Source organism: Gallus gallus, chromosome 2 (genome assembly GCF_016699485.2).
Source record: "Gallus gallus isolate bGalGal1 chromosome 2, bGalGal1.mat.broiler.GRCg7b, whole genome shotgun sequence".
Classification (NCBI taxonomy): Eukaryota; Metazoa; Chordata; class Aves; order Galliformes; family Phasianidae; genus Gallus; species Gallus gallus.
In genome coordinates, this window is record NC_052533.1 from 20186027 (window position 1) to 20207134 (window position 21108).

Genomic DNA, 21108 nt, shown 5'->3' on the forward strand with positions numbered 1-21108 from the left:
CTAAGTTGGCAAATGCTTTTGACTGTCACATTTAGAGAAAGAAGTTCTTGTCTGTTTAGTACAGACCATTTTCCAACTGTTTCCACCTATCAGCCACCTGAACAACACTCTTCATTCTGCATTCTTCCAACAAAGAGCCCATTATCAACTCCAAATTGTTCATTGACTTCTCCACTAACACTAATTTTTCCCCAACATCTCCAAGCTGGAAAGAAAACCTGGTCTAAACATTTCACTGGAATTTTCTGTAATAAACCAGCCCTTTTGCAAAGCTGAAACTTTCCTGCCCGACTCTGACTAGAGTATGTATATTTAATTCATTTTACATTTTAAGACATTCATAGGGATAGTGCTCATCTTCTTGGTGAGGCTAAACATCTGCTGGCTGACGAGAAGCACTGAGTGAATTCCTTGTTCTGCTTTGCTTACACACGTGGCTTTTGCTTTACCTAGTTAGCTGCCCTTGTCACAACACAAAAATCCTCACAATTCTACCTTTCCAATTCTATCCCCCATCTCACTGAGCAGAACTGAGTGGCTGTGTTAGCTGCTTGCCAGTGTTAAAGCACAATAGGGTTAATCTGTAAAAAGTACACTGAAGTAAACCAAAAAGGACTGCACAGATGGAGAGTGTGTGCTCATGTTCTTCATTACCTCCTTTTGTGGAGAACTGTTGTAAGATGCTGCATAATGAAAGCTAAAGCCAGTGAGTTTGGATTAGAGGGTGACAAAAGGGTGAGAAAGGTAGTCGCTATGTTTCGAAAACAAAACAAAGCAAAACAAAAAGCCACAGGAAAACACCAAACAAGCACACAGATGGAATTAACGGCATCTGACAGAAAAAATAAGTGAATATTTAAAAGGCAAAATACGTATCTCGCACCAGCAAACCAACCACAAGGTGGCAGCCCAACAGTTAAAAGGAAAAACTAAAAAAAAGAGGAAAACCACAAATAGAAACTATTTGGAAAAAAATAAAAGTAGCTTACAGCTGTGTGCTCAGGATTCATGCATGTAGTGGTGTAGAGCAGTTAGTCTTTCTTGATTTGCTTACTTCTACACTAATTTAAGGAGGTAATACAGAGAAGATTTCTGTTATCTTCCACAAACTCCTAACTGTACAGTATGGCTGTAGGGTTCATCCCAAACTCTACCAAAACAATATTTAAATACAGCAGTTTCAGAAGTTTAGAGAATAGGATTTCCATGCATTAGTATGCCATTTTGCATGCTCTTCATTCCCAGTTTAGTTCCCCAATTCTCATATATTCAGTTTCTGAAATACAGAAGCTAGATTGCCCCTTATTGAAGAAAGCCAACAGACCGAAAAAGCAGAAGTTCTGATACATTCTAATTCCAAAATATCAGGCTTCTGGTTCAATGCTTTTCTCCAAATCCCCTTTTTCAGTTTTCTCCTCTTGGAATACTCAAAACTTTAAAGATGATCAGTGAGAGATTAAGTCATAATTTATGACAACCATGGCCCCATTTGCATGTAGCCAGTGTTGTTTGCAACAACTGACTGTGTGGTTTGCCTTTTACCCTTTGTATTACTGAAGCTAATGACTTCGGTGATATTTCCAAAATAATTTCCTAATGCTGTTTCTACCCACTGTGAGGCAGATTGCTGCCTCATTCCCAGATTCATTAATTTGTCTACATCAAACCCCATGTGTTGTACTGACAACCAAATAATCAAAATGGGTCAAATTAAAAGTGAAATCATTCTTATATAACACGAAGCACAGGTTATATGAGGTTATCATGACTCTACAGGAGTATTAGCTGCTAGTTTGCCTATTGGTCTATAATAACAGACGTACAACTGGTAAGCAGGCTTCCACTCTATGAGGAGAAAGTAAACCTGTTGGACTTGGGTTTTTTTGGTGCTGCTGGGTAGTAGCATCATCTACGTCCTATCCCTACAGCAGTGGCTATCATCCAACTGTACGCTCAGCAGCCTGCTAAATCTTGCAATTCTTTCTTCTCATAAAGACTGCCCATCAGTGAACAGTCTACAGTTGCTCGTAACATTGCTCCATTTTGAAATGCTTCTATTAACCTCCTGCTCCTGCTTACATTTTCAAGCCTATTACACCCAGCACTACACTCAAAGTATTAAATCCACAAGTAAATTTTTATTTTACTTTATTGCATGTCATTGAAGCAAAACTTTTAAATCTAAAGAACACTCATTATAATATGTATGGAATCTAATTTTGTTTTGATACTTTTAATTCCAATTAAATTCCACTTGTTTGGAGCTTCACTTTCTTTATGCAAAAAATCTAAACGTGGGCATTTTAAGCATCATTTATGTAAATCCAAAATCAATACTGTTAATCAATACTGAAGGAAAGAGATGGCTCGTCAGTAACTTGAGCATGCACTGGAAAACGCTTACCAATCAGAAGTACAATCACACCATCTTCTGATCAACCTGTGGTATTACATGTGAGAAAGCTCACAAACGCCCCAGCACTGGCTGTTCTCACAGTTAATTCAGTATGATTGCATATGTAACAGCCTCAATAAATATTCGATCTTTGTAAAGGTAATAATTGTATGATGAACAGAAATAGATGGGCACAATATTCCACATCAATTTCCAGATGGAGAATTTTGAGTGGAACATAAATTACAGTTTCACCTAGAAAGACTTTATATTGAAATGTTTTCTTTTCCTACAGAAGACAACAGCCTTAATCCAGTTTTGCCAGTGGTTATGGTTGCTGCCGGTCTGAAAAACAGCAGTTACCTTCTACAAACATACGAAGTCTTGATACCTAAAATCTCTAGCAGAAAAAAAAATCCATTACTGAACCAATTATCACTCTTAACTGGTTTAAGAAAATCATATAGCAATCTTTCATTCATCATTTCAATCTAATATATGAATTTAGGTACTGTCAGATAAGACAGCTTCTTCTAGAACAGTAAAACCTTTACATACATATCCAGGCACTGCATTATACCCATACATCAGGTTGGAGCTTCTACCAAACATACACAGCAAACATACAAAGCAAGCTCTCTCAATGTGTTGGTGGTACAACTGAGTTCCATAACTGTTTTGACATACCCAGGCCACATTAAAGATGACAGTTCTTCACACAGTACTGTCTGTCTCATATTAAACCTTAAAAGGCCCTGTTATGTAGTACTACTGTCCTCACCACTGCTGCTCCATTGCTCACAATTTCAAATAAAGCATCTAGGGCAGCTCATAAGGAGAAGCAAAAACTGAAAGGGGTTGCATGCAACATCAGACCAGAGTGACAGAATTGTTGGAGTTGGAAGGGACCTCTGCAGATCACCTAAACCAATGCTCTATTAAAGCAGGCTCCTTACAATAAGTTACACAGGAAAGTGTCCAGGCAGGTTTTGAGTATCTCCAGAGAAGGAGACTCCACAACTTTTCTGGGCAGACTGCTCGTGCTCTGTTACCCTCAAAATAAAGAAGTTTTTCCTCATGTTCATACAGAACCCTTCATGTTTCAGTTATGTGCCCACTGCCCCTTGTTCTGTCACTGGGCGCTGCTAAAAAGCCCAGCCACACCCACTTGGTTCCTGCCCTGAAGATATTTATATGCCTGGAAAGCCCAGAAGCTAAGGTGAGCTATTGAGGTCGTTTCTCGCGGTTAACTGACAGAATGAGAGGTAATGGCCTTCTGTCGTGCCAGGAGAGGTTCATGCTGGAGGTTCTCACGAAGAGCGGAGGCGCTGGCACGGGCTGCCCGGGGAGGTGCTTGGAGTCACCGTCTGGGGGGGCGTTCAAGAAACGAGTAGATGTGCCACTACAGGACATGGTGGTGATGGGTTCACAGTTGGACTAGGTGACCTCGTAAGTCTTTTCCAAGCATAATGATTGTATGATAGTATTCTGTGATTCCGTACAGGTGCTGCTGTCGCACTGGGGCTGCTCACGACGCGCAGCACTAGCAGTAGGATACCATTTGGCTTTACTGTTATGCACCCTCCAAAAAACCCACACACTGTGCCGACCCCTCACAGACTGCCACCCCGCTGCCCACCGCACCAGGGACCCTTCTCTCGTCCCCCGCCCACCCTCGGCCGATCCCTCCTCAGGCTGCAACGGCTGCGCGAGCACCCCGCGCCACACGGGAAGCGGAAGCGTCTGCCGGGGAGTAAGAAAACACGCTACGGCGCCTGCGCAGCTCCGCCAGGAGCCCGGCGCGGCCCGGCTCGGCCCGGCCCCTCCCCTGCGCAGGGGTAGCGGCTGCCGTAGCCGCCTCCGCCGCCGGCCCCGCCTCGCCTTCCCGGCCCTGGGGGCCGCCGCCGCCCCGTCATGTCCGAGGTGGGCCAGGAGCTCGTCCACCTGGTGTGGGGCAAGAAAACCGGTCCCCGCGGGCTGGCCGACACCATATTCTGCCGTTGGGCGCAAGGTAGCTGCGTGCGCGGTGTCCCCTGTTCCCCTCCGCCCGGCCCGGGCCCCGCGGGGCCTCCACCGGCCTCGGCCCGCCCCTCGGCTTCCACCTGTGGGGCGGGGCGGTGCCGCCCTCTGCCCCTGCGTGCTTCCCCGCGTGGGTGCCGGGGGCACTGCGCCCCTGTGGAGGGGCGCGGAGCTGCGTGCGGGCACCTTCCCGCCCTGCACGGCGTGGGGCCCTCGGGAAAATGATGCAGCAGTTTCGGTTCTAAGTAATTGGGGTGGTTTTTTTTTTTTTTTTGTTTGTTTGTTTTAGCTTGATCGTCTTTTGACTCGAATTTGAATAGGAAAGGAACCGTATTTCTTACATGTCTTTCAGGGGCATCTTATTGCATTAATTTGCATAGCGTGTGGAAGCAGGAGCGCTGAGGTGCCTTTCATTAGTCCAAGAACAGGGCAGTCATAAACGATCTCTTCTAAAGCAGGACAGGCGTGGGTCAGAAGATACGGATGTTTGTAAATGGGTTCTTTGGCTGCTGAAGCACGTGCATGGTACCAAGATGGTGAAGGGTCTGGAGGGGAAGGCGTATGAGTTGCGGCTGAGGTCCCTGTATTTGCTCAGCCCAGAGCAGAGGAGCTGAGGGGCGGCCTCATGGCGGCTGCAGCTCCTCACAGGGAGCGGAGAGGCATCACTGAGCTCTGCTCTGTGTGACAGCGACAGGACTGGAGGGAACGGCATGGAGCTGTGTCAGGGGAGGTCACTTTGGGTATCAGGAAAAGGTTCTTCAATGGAGAGTAGTCAGGCACTGGAGCAGGCTGCCCAGGGAGTGGTCGTGACATCAGGCTGGCCAGACTTGAAGAAGCATCTGAACAATGTGCTCAGGGTATGGGCTGATTGGGTGGTCCTTTGTGGGGCCACAGAGTTTGATTCGATGATCCTTATGGGTCCCTTCCAACTCATGATATTCTATGATCTCTGGGAGCTGGCCAGAGACAAGGCAGCAATAGTGGGCCATAGGGTATTAGTAGAGCAGTTTTTTTTTTTCATATGTAAATTGCACGTGAATCCTGTGCATGACTTCTTCTTGATGGGGATTTTATGTTATCGTATCAAACTTACAGTTATAATGGATAATACAGAAACTTACTGATAGAAATGACACGCAAGATGTCAGTCTGTGTCCCTGTCCTGTCTTAAAAGAAAATAGCCTTCTCTGTAACATATTATGGGAGCAGATCAACTGATGCATGGCCAGTTAGCAGAACTGAACTGACTGAAGTGGATATGCAGTTTGAAGCTACTGATGGTTCAAGAATTAGAAGTAATTCTCACACCATGCTGCATTGGTGACTTTAAATACCTTGTTTTGATTCCGGAACTTGTGAACACAAAACTGTGAAGTTATTTTTTTCATGTGGTGTTTTTTTTCTGTTTGTGTTGTTGGTTGTTTTTTTTTTTTCCCCTCCAAGAAAAATCTTTCTGCATGATTGCAGCAGAATTTGCAGTTTGAACCCAGGCAATTTCATTTATCAGAGTCCTCAAGGTGTACTCCAAGCAAGGGCTTGCTTGGTCTGCACTTCAGTATTTCCTAGTATAGATACAGTGACTGGGGGGAGGTGGTAGGAGGGCTGAGCCCTAAAGAACCATACCTGTGTTGGGAATGCTTCTTTTCATTGATCCAGGACATAGATTCCATTCATAAAGTTGCTCTGCAGATCGGCCCTGAGTTGTGCTGCATCACAGCTACGCAGCTGTTAATGTCTGGCAGGTTTGAGTGCAATGTCATTTTGGAATTACCTAAGCTGTTTTCTCACTGGTATTTGGAAAGAAAGACATGGATCAGTCTTTTCAAAACAGTTGCTTAACTTCAAAAGCACAGCATGAATTAATACTACTGTTGACATATATATGTGTAACATACAATGTAGAGAGATCTGCTTCCTTCCAGCTTTCATGTCTCCCCTTTTCTTTCCAGGCTTCCTCTTCTGGATCTCCTTTGTTCAGTTTAGTATGTTTAAATATCACAAGATGGGCTTTTATTGCAGCCTTGGTTGAGGAGCTACATCCTACAGTATTGCTTATAAGTCACTGGAGTTTTAGTATTGTTAGACTGTGAGCAAATCAAGGATCCCAGAGAAATGTATTTTTACCAGACAAGCAGATACATTTTTTAGGAGGAATGATACTCTTGCCTCTCCTTAAGTCTTAAGTGGAACTAGCAATTTGAAGAGTGTTCATTTGAATTTAAGTTAATTTGTAATTCATTTGGGTGATCGGAGAAGAGTAGTGACTGTTATTTATGTACTTTTTAATATTTTAATAACTAAGCTTTATGAAATATCAGCATTTTTCTATTTTCCATCTCATTGAGTTCCATACTACTCAGTGCAAACAGTTAATCAGAAAGAAAGGAAATGTTTTTCTTAATACTTGCAGTTAAGGTGTAAGATAAATGTTGACATGCAAACAGGTGGAAGAAGTGATTGTAGCTGTTGTCTCACCTCTACTTATTACTACAGTCTGCCCTAAGTACTATATCTTTATATCCTTTGGTGGAACTATTTTTGAAGTTGCTGTTTTCCCAGTGCTGTCAAACCTAACAAAGTATGCCTTGGCCTGGGGCTTTTGAGTTATGGTCTGTGGAATGCTTCTGAGAACTCTGTGAAATCAGCCGAAGCTCCTGTGTAATTGAGATGGGAAAGCATCTGAAAGGGTCTGCCATGACAGAAGGTGCACAACTGACTGAACAGTGGGTTCCTGCTTCACAGGAAATATCACTCATTTGATTCAGGACCAAATGAAACCAAATCCATTTTTTTTTTCTTGAAATTTGACAGACTAGGCCTTCCCTCAACCTCCTGTCTATCCACTATTATGTATGCAGCATATATCCCGTGTTAGAGACTTTGTTGCTAGTTTCTGTGCTACATTTAGTGAATTTCATTTTGTACCATGATGGTGAAATCTGGCATACCATGGAGCTTGCTGCTTTGAAAAGGAGGCTTTGGGGGGGAAATATTATTTAGAGGGACTGTCATTATCTGTAAATAACACCCCCTTCAGCGCTGTTAAACTAGAAGAGGAGTAGAAGATATCATTCACTGCCCAAAATGGGGTGTGAATGTGTAAATTAAGTTAATGAGAAGATTATATTCTCTGGCTAACAGGCATTGGTGGCTGATGTAGTTGGGATAAACTAGAGCAATAAAAATGTGAAATGCTCCATAACACAGTTATCTAAATAGTGAAACCTAGATCTCTTTTCTGCTGCCTGGGTCTAAAGAGGAAAATTGGAAAATATGCTGTCCTTTCCTTAAGAAAGGCTGTAGTAGCGTCAAGATAGCACTCTGGATAAGGGTGACAGGCTTAATGAAACCTCTTGAGAAGTGCTCACATGTAAAGCTCTTACCAGTGCACACTTGCTGAAGTTCTGACATTTCACAGAGCTATATTTTTGACATATCTGAACAGGAGGAGACAGGTTGAAACCTTACTTTGTTTTCTAGCAGGTGGATGCCCAGTGTAATTAGCAGCCTGCTGTTTAATTGGGGTAATTTCCTCAAATCCTTCCAGGACATCCTGACCTCTTAAGTAGAGTTGTTTGGGCTTTTTATGGTAGCAGGTAACTAAGCTGTACATTGGTTAGGCAAAATGTGTGTAAAAGAATTGAGAACTAGATGTAAGAAGTGTGAGCCTTGGTAAATGTCAGATCTGGGGAAGATGAAGAAAGTAAAACTTTGGTCAATAGTAGACAAAGTACACGAAGACAAATTGCAAATAGCATAGACACTACATCTGAGAATATTGGTGACAGCAATTAAAAACAGGAGTCTGGATATACAGACAGACAGAAGGGTAAAGCAGAAGAACAGTGGTGGTGGAAAAACAAATGAGGTCAGTGGAGCAGTTGATAGGATTGTAAAAGGCAAGCACGGCAAACGATACCCATGTGATTGTATTTTTTTTTATAGTTATACTATGATAACAGTGCTTACAAGTAGAAGGCAGATAGATAGTAGGGGGGAAAAAAGGGGTTAAATCAGCTGCATTATTTTACCTTGGTGGTTTTTTTCTTGAGTGAAAAGAGCCATATAACAGAAATAAATTGTTGAGATTAGAATTAGTATAAATGAGGACAGATCAGAGATGCTGGTCTTGTCTGGTAGCTTAAAAGATGGTCAGATCATTCCTGTGGATCACTACAAGTGTGGGGGTGATGAGTTCTTATAGAGATTGCTCAAGATGTGAGGAGATGTGATTGTAGGCTGTGGTAGTTTTGAAGCCAGAAGGACTTCAGTGGTGTCTGAAATGTTACCAGAGCTGACTTCAGATTTCATAGACGTTTTAAGTAGGAGAACAGCACCTTTGGTTTGTTTAGTTTCACTGGTTTTGTTTTGTTTTTTTCTTGTTACATTGTGACATTTATTGAGTAATAAGCAGTGATTAGCCAAAAAGAAAATACTGCTTTAGGTATTGCATGTGATTTTGCTGTGGTTGTGTTCTGTCAAGTTGTGGATAGTATTAGTTTTGCATCATCTTTCCTGAATTTCACCTTGGTGAATCTCACTGGATTTTCTTTTTTTAGGTGGCAGTTTTGAAAAACAGGGCAGGGTGAGCTGAGGCAGTTCGTGCTTTCTCTAAGAAACTTGAAGAATATGAAACAAAGTCAAGATTGCTAAATGTGGTTTAGTGGTACCACGTCCAAGTATGTTGTTTTACTGCAGTGGCTATATCATTAAAATAACTAAAAAAAATGTTGCTGCAGTGTGCTTAGCTGGCATGCAATAATGCTTCAGAGCAGAAAGAAACATGTTTTAATGCAGATAAGTGTGCACAAACTAATTCAGATAGTTGAAATTATGGTAATGTTTCTCTTTTAGGGCATGTGAACAGTGGCATGAATTCACACTAGTGCAAATTTTAAGTATGGGTTAATAGAGTTTCATTGCTAAATTCAGTGATGCTGGATCTGAGGCATGACAGGCATCTGAGGTTTGGATATAAAACACATCATTGTACTGCATGTGGTTCAAAAAAGCTGGAGCCTTGCTGTCAGATAGAGAGGAAAGCCCACATTTTAAGAACTACAGCTGCACTGTACGCCTTACAGGTTTTTTTCACGCCAGTGTTCAACGAGTATCATTTCTGTGATGAAGGCTGCCCTCAGACCTGAACAGTGCTCTGTGGTGCTGCTTGGGATGATGTGCCCGTTGTGCAGTAGTGTAGAAGTCTGCACCAGGAGATACATTGCCCTCATTCAGACTCACATCCAGAAGTTGGGGGTGCTTACATCTGGTACAGCAGGGTGCAATGGTACAGAGCTGGGGAAAGGACAAACTGTGGGAAAGGTGTGTTGAATATTCCACTGAGACTGCAGGGAAATATGCATGTGTATTTCCCTTTTTTCCTGTCCCCATTTGCTTGCATTTGCTAGTTAGTTGTTGGATGTAGTTGCATGGTGTCTAGATTACGTGATCATTACTTCAGCATTATCTTTCTGGCACTAAAAAAATAATGTGAAATGCCACTCACTGTAAGTTGTTGTGCATCAGCTTCATCAAGTTAATTGTCCATGTGCATGCTTTTACCTGAGAAGTGCAAACTGTGAATTAGCATGTCTTGAAGAGAAGAGCAAAGCGATAGCAAATAATTCTGCAGTATTGGTTCCAGCATTTGCCCGATTATGTGACTGTAAAAATAATTCTGATTTTAAAGATGGAGAAGGGAGAATAGGTGACCTTGTGTTTTGCTTGGTATGGTGTCTGTACTGTGAAATGCCACTGCTAAGATGCTTCGGTGGTTAAAAGTGAATATTTGAGTTACTCATCGTATTTCAGCCTTAATATGCAGCACTGATATACCGTGCTCTTCATAGGGAATGAAGATGTACTATGTGTGCTCAGTAATGCTCAAAAAGTGATTTTAAAAAACATTTTTTTTACACATTCGAGACAAAATATTGTAACTTATAAACACATTTTAATTGATTTCTAAGAATTAATAAATTAAAAACTGTGGTTGAAGTATTCAGCTACACATACTCTGATAGTCTTACTGTTTAAAAAGAATAACACTCTGGCTGTTAGCTCTTTATGTCCATTATTTCTTTGCTGAGATAACTAATTTCTCTACTTACCTGTTTCTGTCCTTTTGGTTCAGATAGTTTAACCACACGTTCTGCTGTATGACTGGGGGTAGGGGGAGGTCTAGAAAACTCATTTAGTCTTTTAAAAATGAACAAAACAAATGCCTCTCCTGTTAGGAGACGATGATATTGAAACACACTTGTTTACGTGTTTCACTAAATACTGTCTGCTTTCCATCTGACAGGATTCGTCTTTAGTGAATCTGAATCAACTGCTTTAGAGCAATTTGAAGGTGGCCCTTGTGCAGTGATTGCACCTGTACAGGTAAGATGTGTTTATTACAGCAAGGATTTAAGATTTATAAGCCCAAATTTTGTTCTTCTCAGAGCATACATGGAACTAACGTACAGAAATTATTGCCGTAGATTATTAATTATTGTATAGGTTTTCTTTAATCTGCTGTGCAAATTTTAATTGGTAATGGTTAAATCAGTAATTTATAAGTACTGAAGGGGGATTTTTGATTTGAGTTACTAGGTACTCCTCCTAGTTACATATTGCAGAATTTTGCATCCATTACTACAATCCTGTGAGTCTGGAGGTGTTTATTTAAATGCTCTGAAGTGCACTTTATTCAGTGTTACTGAGATTGAACCTAATATTTTCAGGCACCTTTATGGTTACATTGAATGAGAAAAATCAGTAAACAGTGCAGGCTTAGGGTGCCTTACTGAAGGACAAGAGGCTTGAAAGACAGTGGTGCAAAGGAGCAATCTCCCACACCCTCTAATAATATGCAGAAGTGCTTTGGTATAGAGCTTGTTGTGAAATGTAGAATTTGGTGGTGTTTGTATTTTAATCATTATTTGATGCTTTGATATCAAAGGCGTTCCTCTTGAAGAGGCTTTTTACCAGTGAAAAGTCTACTTGGAGAGACTGTCCAGGTACTGAGACTGCTTTTTCTTTTTTCTTTATTTTTTATGGGGGGGGGGAAAAAAAGACATAGTATGTATACTGCATAGAATGATAGGATGGTTTGGGTTGGAAGTAGCACAGAGATCACCTAGTACAGTCTCCTGCCATGGGCAGGGATACCTTTTGCTAGATCAAGTTGCTCAAAAACCAGTCTGGTCTGATTTCAAACACTTCCAGTGATTCTCTAGTTTACCTCGTCCAGTGCCTCATTGTCATCTCTAAAATTCCTAATATATCATGTGAATTCACCCTCTTAAAGTTTAAAAGAAGTTTAAAAGCCATTGTCCCTTATTTTGTCACTACAGGCCCTGGTGTGTAAAAAAAAAAAAAAAAAAAAAAAAAAAAAAAATTTCTCTCTCTTATAAGCTCCCTTTATATAAGAAAAGACTGTACTAATGTTTTGCCAAAGCCTTGCTGTCTATGTGCTAAACAACACAAAGTCTCTCTGAAGTTTGTGGCTTGGACTTCGCAAAGTTTGTGACGTCCAAGTCAGTCCACAGCCCTTGTGTGTTTTATAAATACTTGATTAATTGGAATCTATTACTAAAACAGGAAATAGGTTAGAAATTGTATTAAAACACGTTTCTCTAAAGATAGCTTTATGATTCTTTGGTCCAGTATTGTCACGTAGTAGTTAGTATTAATAAAGTTAATTTACATAGTTGTTTAGATAATGTTAATGAGTATAGAAAAATACTAGGAACATATATAAGATACCGATTAGCAGCAGTTGAACTCATGTAGGTTTCTGATCTTTCAGAAGCAGAGCAGAAAAACCTTCTCTGTCACACGTTATGTGATATTTTGGAAATGGCTTGCTCTGATAACTCCGAGTCTTACTCTCTGGCAACATGGATAAGAGGAAAAACAACTGAAGAAACTGCTAGTATTTCTGAAAGTCCTGCAGAATCCAGTCGTCAAGAGGAACAACCTTGTAAGATGTATTTCTGTTCTAAATTCGCTATTACTTAGTAAAGTACTGTGTTGTTTTTAAGGGTCCTTTGCTTTTTATTTGTATACACATGAGGTTTTCACCTTTTGTAGTTCCATTAGCAGTAATGGATATTTGTCTGTTTTAATTAGAGGCGTTGATCCTTTTTGTGATCTCTATCACTGGGGTTCTTAGGGACTGTTATTCTCTTGAATTTGAGCAATTTGCACAAACTTTTGAGGTTTGTTTTTGTAATTTGAGGCCCTTTTTTTTTTTTCTTTTAATTTGCAAAAAAGGCATGCTTTCTGACACCAGAGGAATATCTTTAACTGGCCATTTGTAGCTGTATTTAAAAAGAGCTTTTACAGGAAACTTTTCAAAGCTGAATTGATTCTAAAATGTTCTGGATCCCCTGTTAGGGAAAAGTAGCATTCTTCCCTTTGCTTGCTTCCATGTGATATCAGAACAGCTTCATCAAATGACCTTTTATTAGATTAACACGTTTATTTGTAGGTTAGAATTTTTCCTTTACCTACTTTATTCAAATGTCTTGATTTCTTCAGTGGTTACTGAATATCATCTGTTACACTGAGACATGACATCAAGTCATATTTAACTATTGTGGTTCCAGTGATTTGGAATTTTTTGTGTGTGCACATAATCATTGAGATGTATTTATTAGTCATTAATAGGGCATATATAACATGTTAAAAGTTAAGCTTCTTTTTCTTTTAGTTTTTGTTCTCAATGTGCCCTTTGAGAAGTAAGAAAAACTCTTCACATGAGAACATGCTTATAAAGGTGCCATCTTTTGACGGAAGGTATCTGTCATTCACCACTTTGTGACATAATTACAAAGTAAGAATTGTACAAGTAGATTTGTATTTGTAAAGCTAGCTACAGCAGTTAGTAGTGCTGGAGCTTTTTATGGCACAAGTCATCTTCATCTGCTGTCAAATGCTTCATGTGTTTTAGAGGGCTTAAGTGATAATTAAGCTTTTATTTAATTGGGGAAAAAAGTCACCACATAAAAGTTCCAAAGTGAGCTATTTTTTATACAGAAAAAAAAAATACATGGGAAGTTGTATCTGCAACTTTTCTGTTTGTAAAAATGAAAAAAATCTTCCTTTGAAAGTTAAAGTGGTTTTAACTCTGAAATTCCTAATTTTGGCTGCTTTTCCACATGTCTGCGAAGCTCTTGCTCATATTATGACTTTTCATTGGAAGAAAAAGTGAATCAGAGCCTGGTTATCAGTAGTTTTTAACTTTCTTTTGGGTTAATGTATGGCCTTGTTCTGAGGAACTTTATGGAAAGTGTGTTCAGGAGGTCTTTTTAAGCACAACCTCTCTTTTTATCCTCAACATTAACACTTAATGTACTAGTCAGTTCTATCTGTGTTTTTCCTGATTCTCTGACTTTGTCCTTAATACCGTAGAATGCCTTTAGGAAGAGCAGAATAGCTTCACTATGAGCAGTATGCTTTTGTCATGAATGTTAATCTCCTTGACTGTTCATGTTCTACTAGAACTATTCTACATTCCTGCTAGAGCGTGAACGTCCCTGTTTTATGTACCCTACAGTTAATCAGTATTTTACTTTTACATTATATAATGCTATACATCTCCTGATTTAAGATGTACTTGTTAGTGCTTTCTTTTTAAAATCCTGCTATTTTAACTAAAAAAGCAATTTCAGCTTCTGCGTGGTTAGCCTAGGAAGAAGGATATGAGTAAGAAGGTATTGTTAATAATGCAGAGCTCTGTCATTGCTAGTGCAAAGGAATAAGTTTATTTCTTGCTTGGTTGCTGTAACCAATAAAAATAGAAACTGACATTGTCATGGTTTCTGGGACTTGAGAGGTGATGTAGAGTGGCAGAGGAGTCTTAGAGATGCAATTCCTTGTGGCAGGCTAGCGCTACTTAGGAACTGAATGTGGGAATAAGTTCACAGTAAAATTGTGAAATATGAAAACGTAAAATGTGATTAGATGCAGCATGATAGAATTATCACTCTGTAGAATTTCTGTACTACTGTGTTTTTCGCACAGCTCGTGCTCTATTGCAGTTTGTACTTTTCCTCTCCACTAAGTACTGTCTTTATCTAGCTTTGTTTGGGTTACGTCTATCTGCACTTCTCTTTAGGATTTCTACTTCTTTCCCTTTGTTTCGAACAGTGCTTCTCTAACCATTTCGTTCTGTTCTGTAGTAACAGAATGGAGCTGCCTGTAATCTTGGTGTGTGAACAAAACAGGGATTCAAGCACACTTACTGAATGCAGTAGCATTTTTCATCTGCTTTTGTGATGTATTCTAGTGATTGTTGTTGGCCATGCATTGGCTCTAGTAGTGCAAGTTCCCAGGTTCAAAGGTTGCTTTATATGGTTTATTCCCTCTAACTTTCTGCAGAAAAGACATCAACTTTTTGGAAGGGGATCCTTTAGCAATTATAATCTGCCTTATTAAAATCCTTTTGCATTAATTAAAAAAAGACTTGGTTTGGAAATTTTCTGCAATGTAGTCTAATATTTTGTTTCATACTTTTCAAAAATATCTTAGTCTTTTTAAGTCTAATTTTGTTCTTGGAAACCTAGTTTTTGTAGGGTTTTTTTTTTTTTTGTAGTTGTAATTGTTCAAAAGATAGAAATGAACCACTGCCTTATTTCTGGGGTAGGAAATGAAATGATTCTGCTGCTGGAGAATCAGAATCAGTTGTATTAGTATATGGGCAAACCAAACACACCTTTCAAAATGCAGTCAGAAAAGGGATAAAAAGCCATTACTACAGCTGTGGGAAGAATTGGTCAGTAGTAGTAACTCCAATGGCTTCAGGTCTTCAACAAAAATCATAGGAAGTCATTCAATAGCTAACTGATCAGACACTATTGAAAAAATTAGCAGAGTGGCCTGTATCAGCAAGCTGCTCCATCTGTTTTGTGTATTACTGCACTCACAGATAGATAAAGTACTTAAGGGTAAAGGGCACTGAAGACTTCAACAGTCTTAATATCCACGTACTTGGCAGAATTCTATAATTACAGAACTGGCACATCTTTAAAAGTTCACTTCATCTCCCTGGCTTCAAAATGGGGGAACAAAGATATAAAGCCTGTGTTGAACTTGGGAAGACACTAAATGCTGTATTTTTTTTTTTTTATTCTTTATTTTTTGTCTTGGAAGTAACACTTAGAAGATTATTTAACTGTTATTAACAGAAAACAATGGAAAAATCTATGTAGAAATAGAACATGTAACACTTGAATTCTACTCTTTTTTTTTTGTGATAAATACTGACTTAGTATTAAAAGAGAAAAAACAAGAAACAAATTTGAGTAATATTAATGGATTCTAAAAGAAAAAAATACAGCTTTTCTACACTGATAAAATGATCCAAATAATCATGCTTGCTTTTCTAGGAAATAATACTTACTGACCTGCGAAGTTCCATCTGTAGCATGCATATGCTTGGTGACTTTGACAGTCATGATTTGTACCAAATCAACAGCTTAGCATTTGACAAATATTTTAAAAGCTGCATAATGCAGTGGCTTTGTGCTTTTAATAAATTGATTACTCCAAATAGAAATACTCACTGTTTTGTATGGTGGAATCTTAATGTTGCACTAGATCAGTTTTATACTAACTAGTTAAAAAATGAAAATGTCAAGGGAGGATTATAAATTAAAAATATAGTTAAAGCTTGAAAGTATACTAGCTTGCTGTGTGTATCTTGTGTCATTTTTTGCCATGTGTAGTGCTGAAAAGTGTCTCTTGTGTATAGCTGCCTTGGCTGTGGAAGAGCTTGGCTTTGAGCGATTTCATGCATTAATTCAGTAAGTAATATGTTGTAACATTTAAAATACAATATTTTGAAGTAACGCTAATATTCATAGCCCTGGAGGGGCTGTGTTGAAGAACTTCTTGTGTGTTGCACATCAGGTTAAATTTGGATTTCAAATTTCAGTTTGGGGGTTTGGATTTTTATGTTGTTTTCTTGTTTATTTTGCATTTTACAGTTTAAAATTGAATATTACCTTGAACAAAAGAATTTGACTTTAAAACTGGAGCAATGTGATAACGTGAAATTGCTGAATAAACACAGCTAGTTAAGATTCATATTTAACTTTCAGATGTTCATTCTCTAATTTTTCATAGTCTCCACAGGTGATTCTTTTTGAAATACTAGATATGTACACTGAAAAAAAGGATGTAATCTGGTATTGATTCGAGATAACACAGGAAATGTTTATAGAAGTTTCAAATAGAAAACTGAATCTTAAAAAAGAAAGTTTGAACTTTTCTTTCTTGGGTGTAAGTACAGAACTTGAGGTTCTACTGAGTTTGTCTTTGAAGGCAACTGTCTTTTATTTTCACAGCAAACAGTTTCTATGTATGATAAAAATAAATGCCATAAGAAGAAAATAAGAGCAAGAGAAAACACTTGAGATGGAAAATAATACTTATTAGAACTAAAATAACTGCTGATTATTGTCTTCAGTAGTAATAATAGGTTGAAGGAACAAGCTGTAGTCGCATGAGGAAAGAAGAGGAGAACATTACAATTTCTGTAACGTTACCTAATCCAAACACTGATTTGTTCCCCAATCCCAGTCTATAAATTATTGATACCCACTTTGATCTTTCATAGTCTGTCTCAATGGAAATTAAACCCTTTTTTCTGCCTTTAGAGCAAGTCGAGCAGTGGATTTCATGACTTTGCCTTGACACTTTAAATTTTTCAAGTGCTGGCCAGAGAAAACTCGCATATGGGTATACTTTTTCAAATGCACAGATAAGCAGAGAATGTGATCTAGTTTGAGTTACTCAATGAAAGCTAATATTTGTGTTCTGGAAAGCAGTGTTCAGCTATTAATTTCCCAAGAAAGGGCAAGTGTATTACTTCACTGGAATCTGATGGAACTCTTCCTTTCTCCAGTTTTTACTTTACTTTTTATTTTGAAATACAAGATCACTCGGTGTTATGTAATAATCCAGGCAGCAACCAAGTATTTTCCCAAATGCGGATATACCACTTTGAATGTTGTTCTTTTTTCTTTTCCTTTTTTTTCCAAAGCTGGAATCTAATAACGTCAAATTCTCAAGGGAAATGTAGTAATTACTCCTAAAGGCTGAAATGCTTTTTACCCAGTGATATTTTTCTTCACCGTTTATGATCTGAAAGTCTGTCAGAACAGTCTGTAATACAAACTTTATTCTGGGGCACATAGTCTATCACAATTTCAGTAGCATTTAGTAGAATTCCTGGTTCAAGCTACTCAACTTCACAAATATACATAATTTTAACCTTGGTGTTTGTGTATAAAATGTACGTTTTTACACCTTGCTCCAGATTTATCATCATCTCGTGGGTAAATACTAATGACTCTGGCAATTATGATAACTACAGAACAACGGCTATGTCATTCTGTGTATAACACTAGTTTTAGGCTGTTTTACTTGGACAGTTTCATGTTAGGTCTTAGTATGTCTTGTTTGTGCTTCATGACACTGTTCTATTTCATCTCAATAGGTTCTTTTTTTTTTTTCTGTCACTTTTTGTCTTTAGCAAACGTGCATTCAAAAGCTTCCCTGAGCTGAAGGATGCAATTTGGGATCAGTATTCAGTGTGGACAAACAGATTTGGAGTATTACTCTTTCTGTATTCTGTGATACTGACAAAGGTTTGTGGGCTGTTTGATTATTGTGCATGTCTTCATTAACAGAATGTTTGGTCACGTAACCCTTATCCTATAAAACCGTGAACACTGAAGTCAGCTGGTGAATCTAAATGGATAGAATAGTATCTTCACTCATGTTGCAATTCATATGCAGCATAAAAATATGAAAAGCTCAGTCCCTGATGTGCTTTTTTCCCTCTTACTTATCTGGGAGAATTATAGATTTTGGAAACACCCTTCCTTGTATATCCCTGGTATCAGGAGAAATGAGTGTGTTTCTGTTTCATTTCATTACATAAGAACGTCAGCTTCCCTAGTAGCACTGTTTCACTACTGCATTATCTTGCTTTCTGTTTCTATTTGCTATCATGAGAAATAAGCGTGTTCATGTCTCAGTTCATATATCAGCCTCCTAATGTTTTGGGATTACATTCTGTTGTTGTAAGTGTTGCTGTTCAATCCTGAAGAGAGCAAAAATACTTGTTATGTTTCTGCAGGGTACTGAAAACATAAAAAATGAAATTGAGGATGCAACTGAGCCATTGATAGATCCTGTTTATGGTCATGGAAGGTAAGCTGAAAAAGGTGTAGTTGCTGCTACTTAAAATAGATAAATCTTCTCATTTTTAAGAAATTATTGGCATTATTAGAAGGATTCAATCATAACTTTATAATAAGTAAAAGCAACAATTATCATAGCATGTCTCTTCATTGCTTACTCCCTCTTGTATGTGAGTTCTAAGGAAAGACTTATGTTAATGCTGAGTTTTCAGAGGACCAATTCTCAAATTCAGGGCTACATTTTTATATCAAATCATTTGATAGAAAGAGTAAGAATCATATTAGTGTTGCTGAATTAGAAATACACTGTAATTAAAATAAAGGTTAAAGATATCTGCTCAACTGCCTAAATAATAAAATATTTTTTTCATTTGTTAATTGTAACTACTTTTTAAGAAGTAATTTATGACCCTTTCAATAGGCTTTCATTTCTTTTTATTACATAGCCAAAGTTTAATTAACCTCCTGTTGACGGGGCATGCTGTTTCTAATGTGTGGGATGGAGACAGAGAATGTTCAGGAATGAGTAAGTTGATTATGTTTGTTCATAATTTTTACATACTATGAGATGCTCTCCTTCATTTTTGGAATACCATGTATTTCTGCTTTGATTTCTCCTTGTTTCTGTCCTTTGATGTAAGCAGATGTAGTGAAAATAGAGCATACTTGCAGAAAATCACTGATATTGATATCGGTGATTGTCAACTACGGGCTGAGATCATAAGATACCTGATGACTTGGATCATGGAATGGCATGCAGTCTCAGCAAATGGGGAAGATACACCAGTGCACTGGAGTCAGGCCACTATTCAGAGTGACTTCATCAGGCTGGATAAATGAGCTGTTGGGAGCCTCATGAAATTCATCAAGGGCAGATGGAATAAGCCTGTGCACCAGCATTAGCAAGCATTGAGCAAGTCGTTTTTTAGAAAATAGCCTGAACATGTGAACAGCAAGTTGTACATGAGTCATCAGAGTATGCCCTTTTGAAGAGGTACTGCAACATCTTCGGCTGCATTAGAAGGAGTCTAGGCAGAAGTCATGTTTCCCCCTATTTGACACTGGAGCTTTCTGTCCCATTTTGGGCTCCCCAGCATGAGGGAGATGTTGGCAAAGTTGAGCAAGTCCAGTGGAGGACCATGAAGATAAGTGGGGCTGAGCACATGATGTACAAGTAGAGGTGGAGAGAGTGCTTTTGTTTCATTCTAAGAGGTGAATGTAATGTAGGGAGCTTGTTGCAGTCTATGACTGTCTTATGGGAGGTTTTGAGAAAACAGGGCATGACTCTTTTCAGAGCTGTGTAGTGGAAGAACAAAGAGTCTGTGACCAGAAGCTGTGACATGGAAACTCCATCTCAGTACCAGGGAAATAACCTTTCCCAGGAGAATGCTCAAGTGCTGGAACAGATTGCCTGGATAGGTTGCAAAATCTCCATCCCTGGAGATGCTCAGAACTCAACTGGCCACAGTTTTCCACAGTCTGATGTAATTGGGCCTGCAGTGAGTAGATGTTTGGAGTAGGTGGCTTCTAAAGATTACTTTCAACATGAATTATTCTGCAGTTCTACCATGCCTTGGTACAAGTACTTACTGATTCTTTTACTGATGTGCTGGTACTTGTCCAGATCCTCATTTGTTTTGTGTTTTTTCCCTTGATGTTTTCTTTCTAAATATTGCACTTCTGTGATTCTTTTTTTTTTTGTTTGTTTAATTTCCTTTATTTCATACATAGAGAAGATGGTCTTAAAGCAGTAAATGCTTTGAATTCTAAAGGTGTTCACATTATCTCTCTAACTGCTACAAAATCTCAGGTTCGTCAGCATATATTTCATAAGGATTTTCTGTAATTTAAGTCATTGCCAAAAATTCTGACTTATGATAGATTCATGTAAGTCTCAATTCAAAATCTGAATTGAAATGCACTGGTTTTACAATGAACCATTGGTGTAATCTCCTTTGAGGCTCTGTAGACTTCTACTTGATTATGATTCCATAGAGGCTATACTTTTGCATCAGGCTTGTCAGAATGTCATTTGGATATTGTAACTCTTCTCTTCACTAGGCTTCTTTCCAGGGCATTAAGATTGGATTACTGTGGTTTATTATTGATGAGTCTGTACTGGCTCTTCTTTGATTTTGATCATTCTCCTGCATGCATATTGATTACTAGTTTGTTGCAAGATTCTTTGGAGGTTAAAATCATCCTTTGTTCAGGGTTGTTCTTTTTAGCATTTGTTTGTTGTTTCTGTTAAGTACCCTACCTTATTTTCTCTTTTCTAGTCTCCAGACACCTCCTTTCTCTTTGATACATAAGGTAATAATTAGTTTTCCCAGACATATTTTATCTAGCTACGGGTTGATGTAAGGAGTTTCATGAGGATCTGCAACCCGGAATGTGTCTGTCTTAACTATTTTTAAAGTCAATATAGGGAGTAGTATTTCTTTTAAAAAGATAAATATATGACAGTTGTTATTCATTTGTCTGTTCTTTGTT

General features: G+C 38.7%; 1 protein-coding gene across 5 annotated transcripts in view; it reads left to right on the forward strand.

Moving 5' to 3' along the window:
- The first annotated feature begins 4225 nt into the window (after positions 1-4225).
- FAM188A (family with sequence similarity 188 member A) overlaps positions 4226-21108 on the forward strand; it is a 47083-nt gene continuing 30200 nt past the window's right edge. Inside the window, exons 1-9 of one of the 5 annotated variants that reach the window (XM_046936710.1) lie at positions 4226-4406; positions 8974-9093; positions 10719-10798; positions 11361-11418; positions 12210-12383; positions 16158-16209; positions 17943-18057; positions 18552-18625; positions 19062-19141. In XM_046936710.1, coding sequence (XP_046792666.1) covers positions 12260-12383; positions 16158-16209; positions 17943-18057; positions 18552-18625; positions 19062-19141 — 445 coding nt within the window. In that variant the 5' untranslated portion in view covers positions 4226-4406; positions 8974-9093; positions 10719-10798; positions 11361-11418; positions 12210-12259. Of the gene's footprint in view, positions 4407-4524; positions 4660-8973; positions 9094-10718; positions 10799-11360; positions 11419-12209; positions 12384-13115; positions 13202-16131; positions 16210-17942; positions 18058-18551; positions 18626-19061; positions 19142-21108 lie in introns of those variants that run through there. The other 4 variants (XM_418629.8, XM_040695830.2, XM_025148398.3 and 1 more) reach the window with 4 other exon arrangements.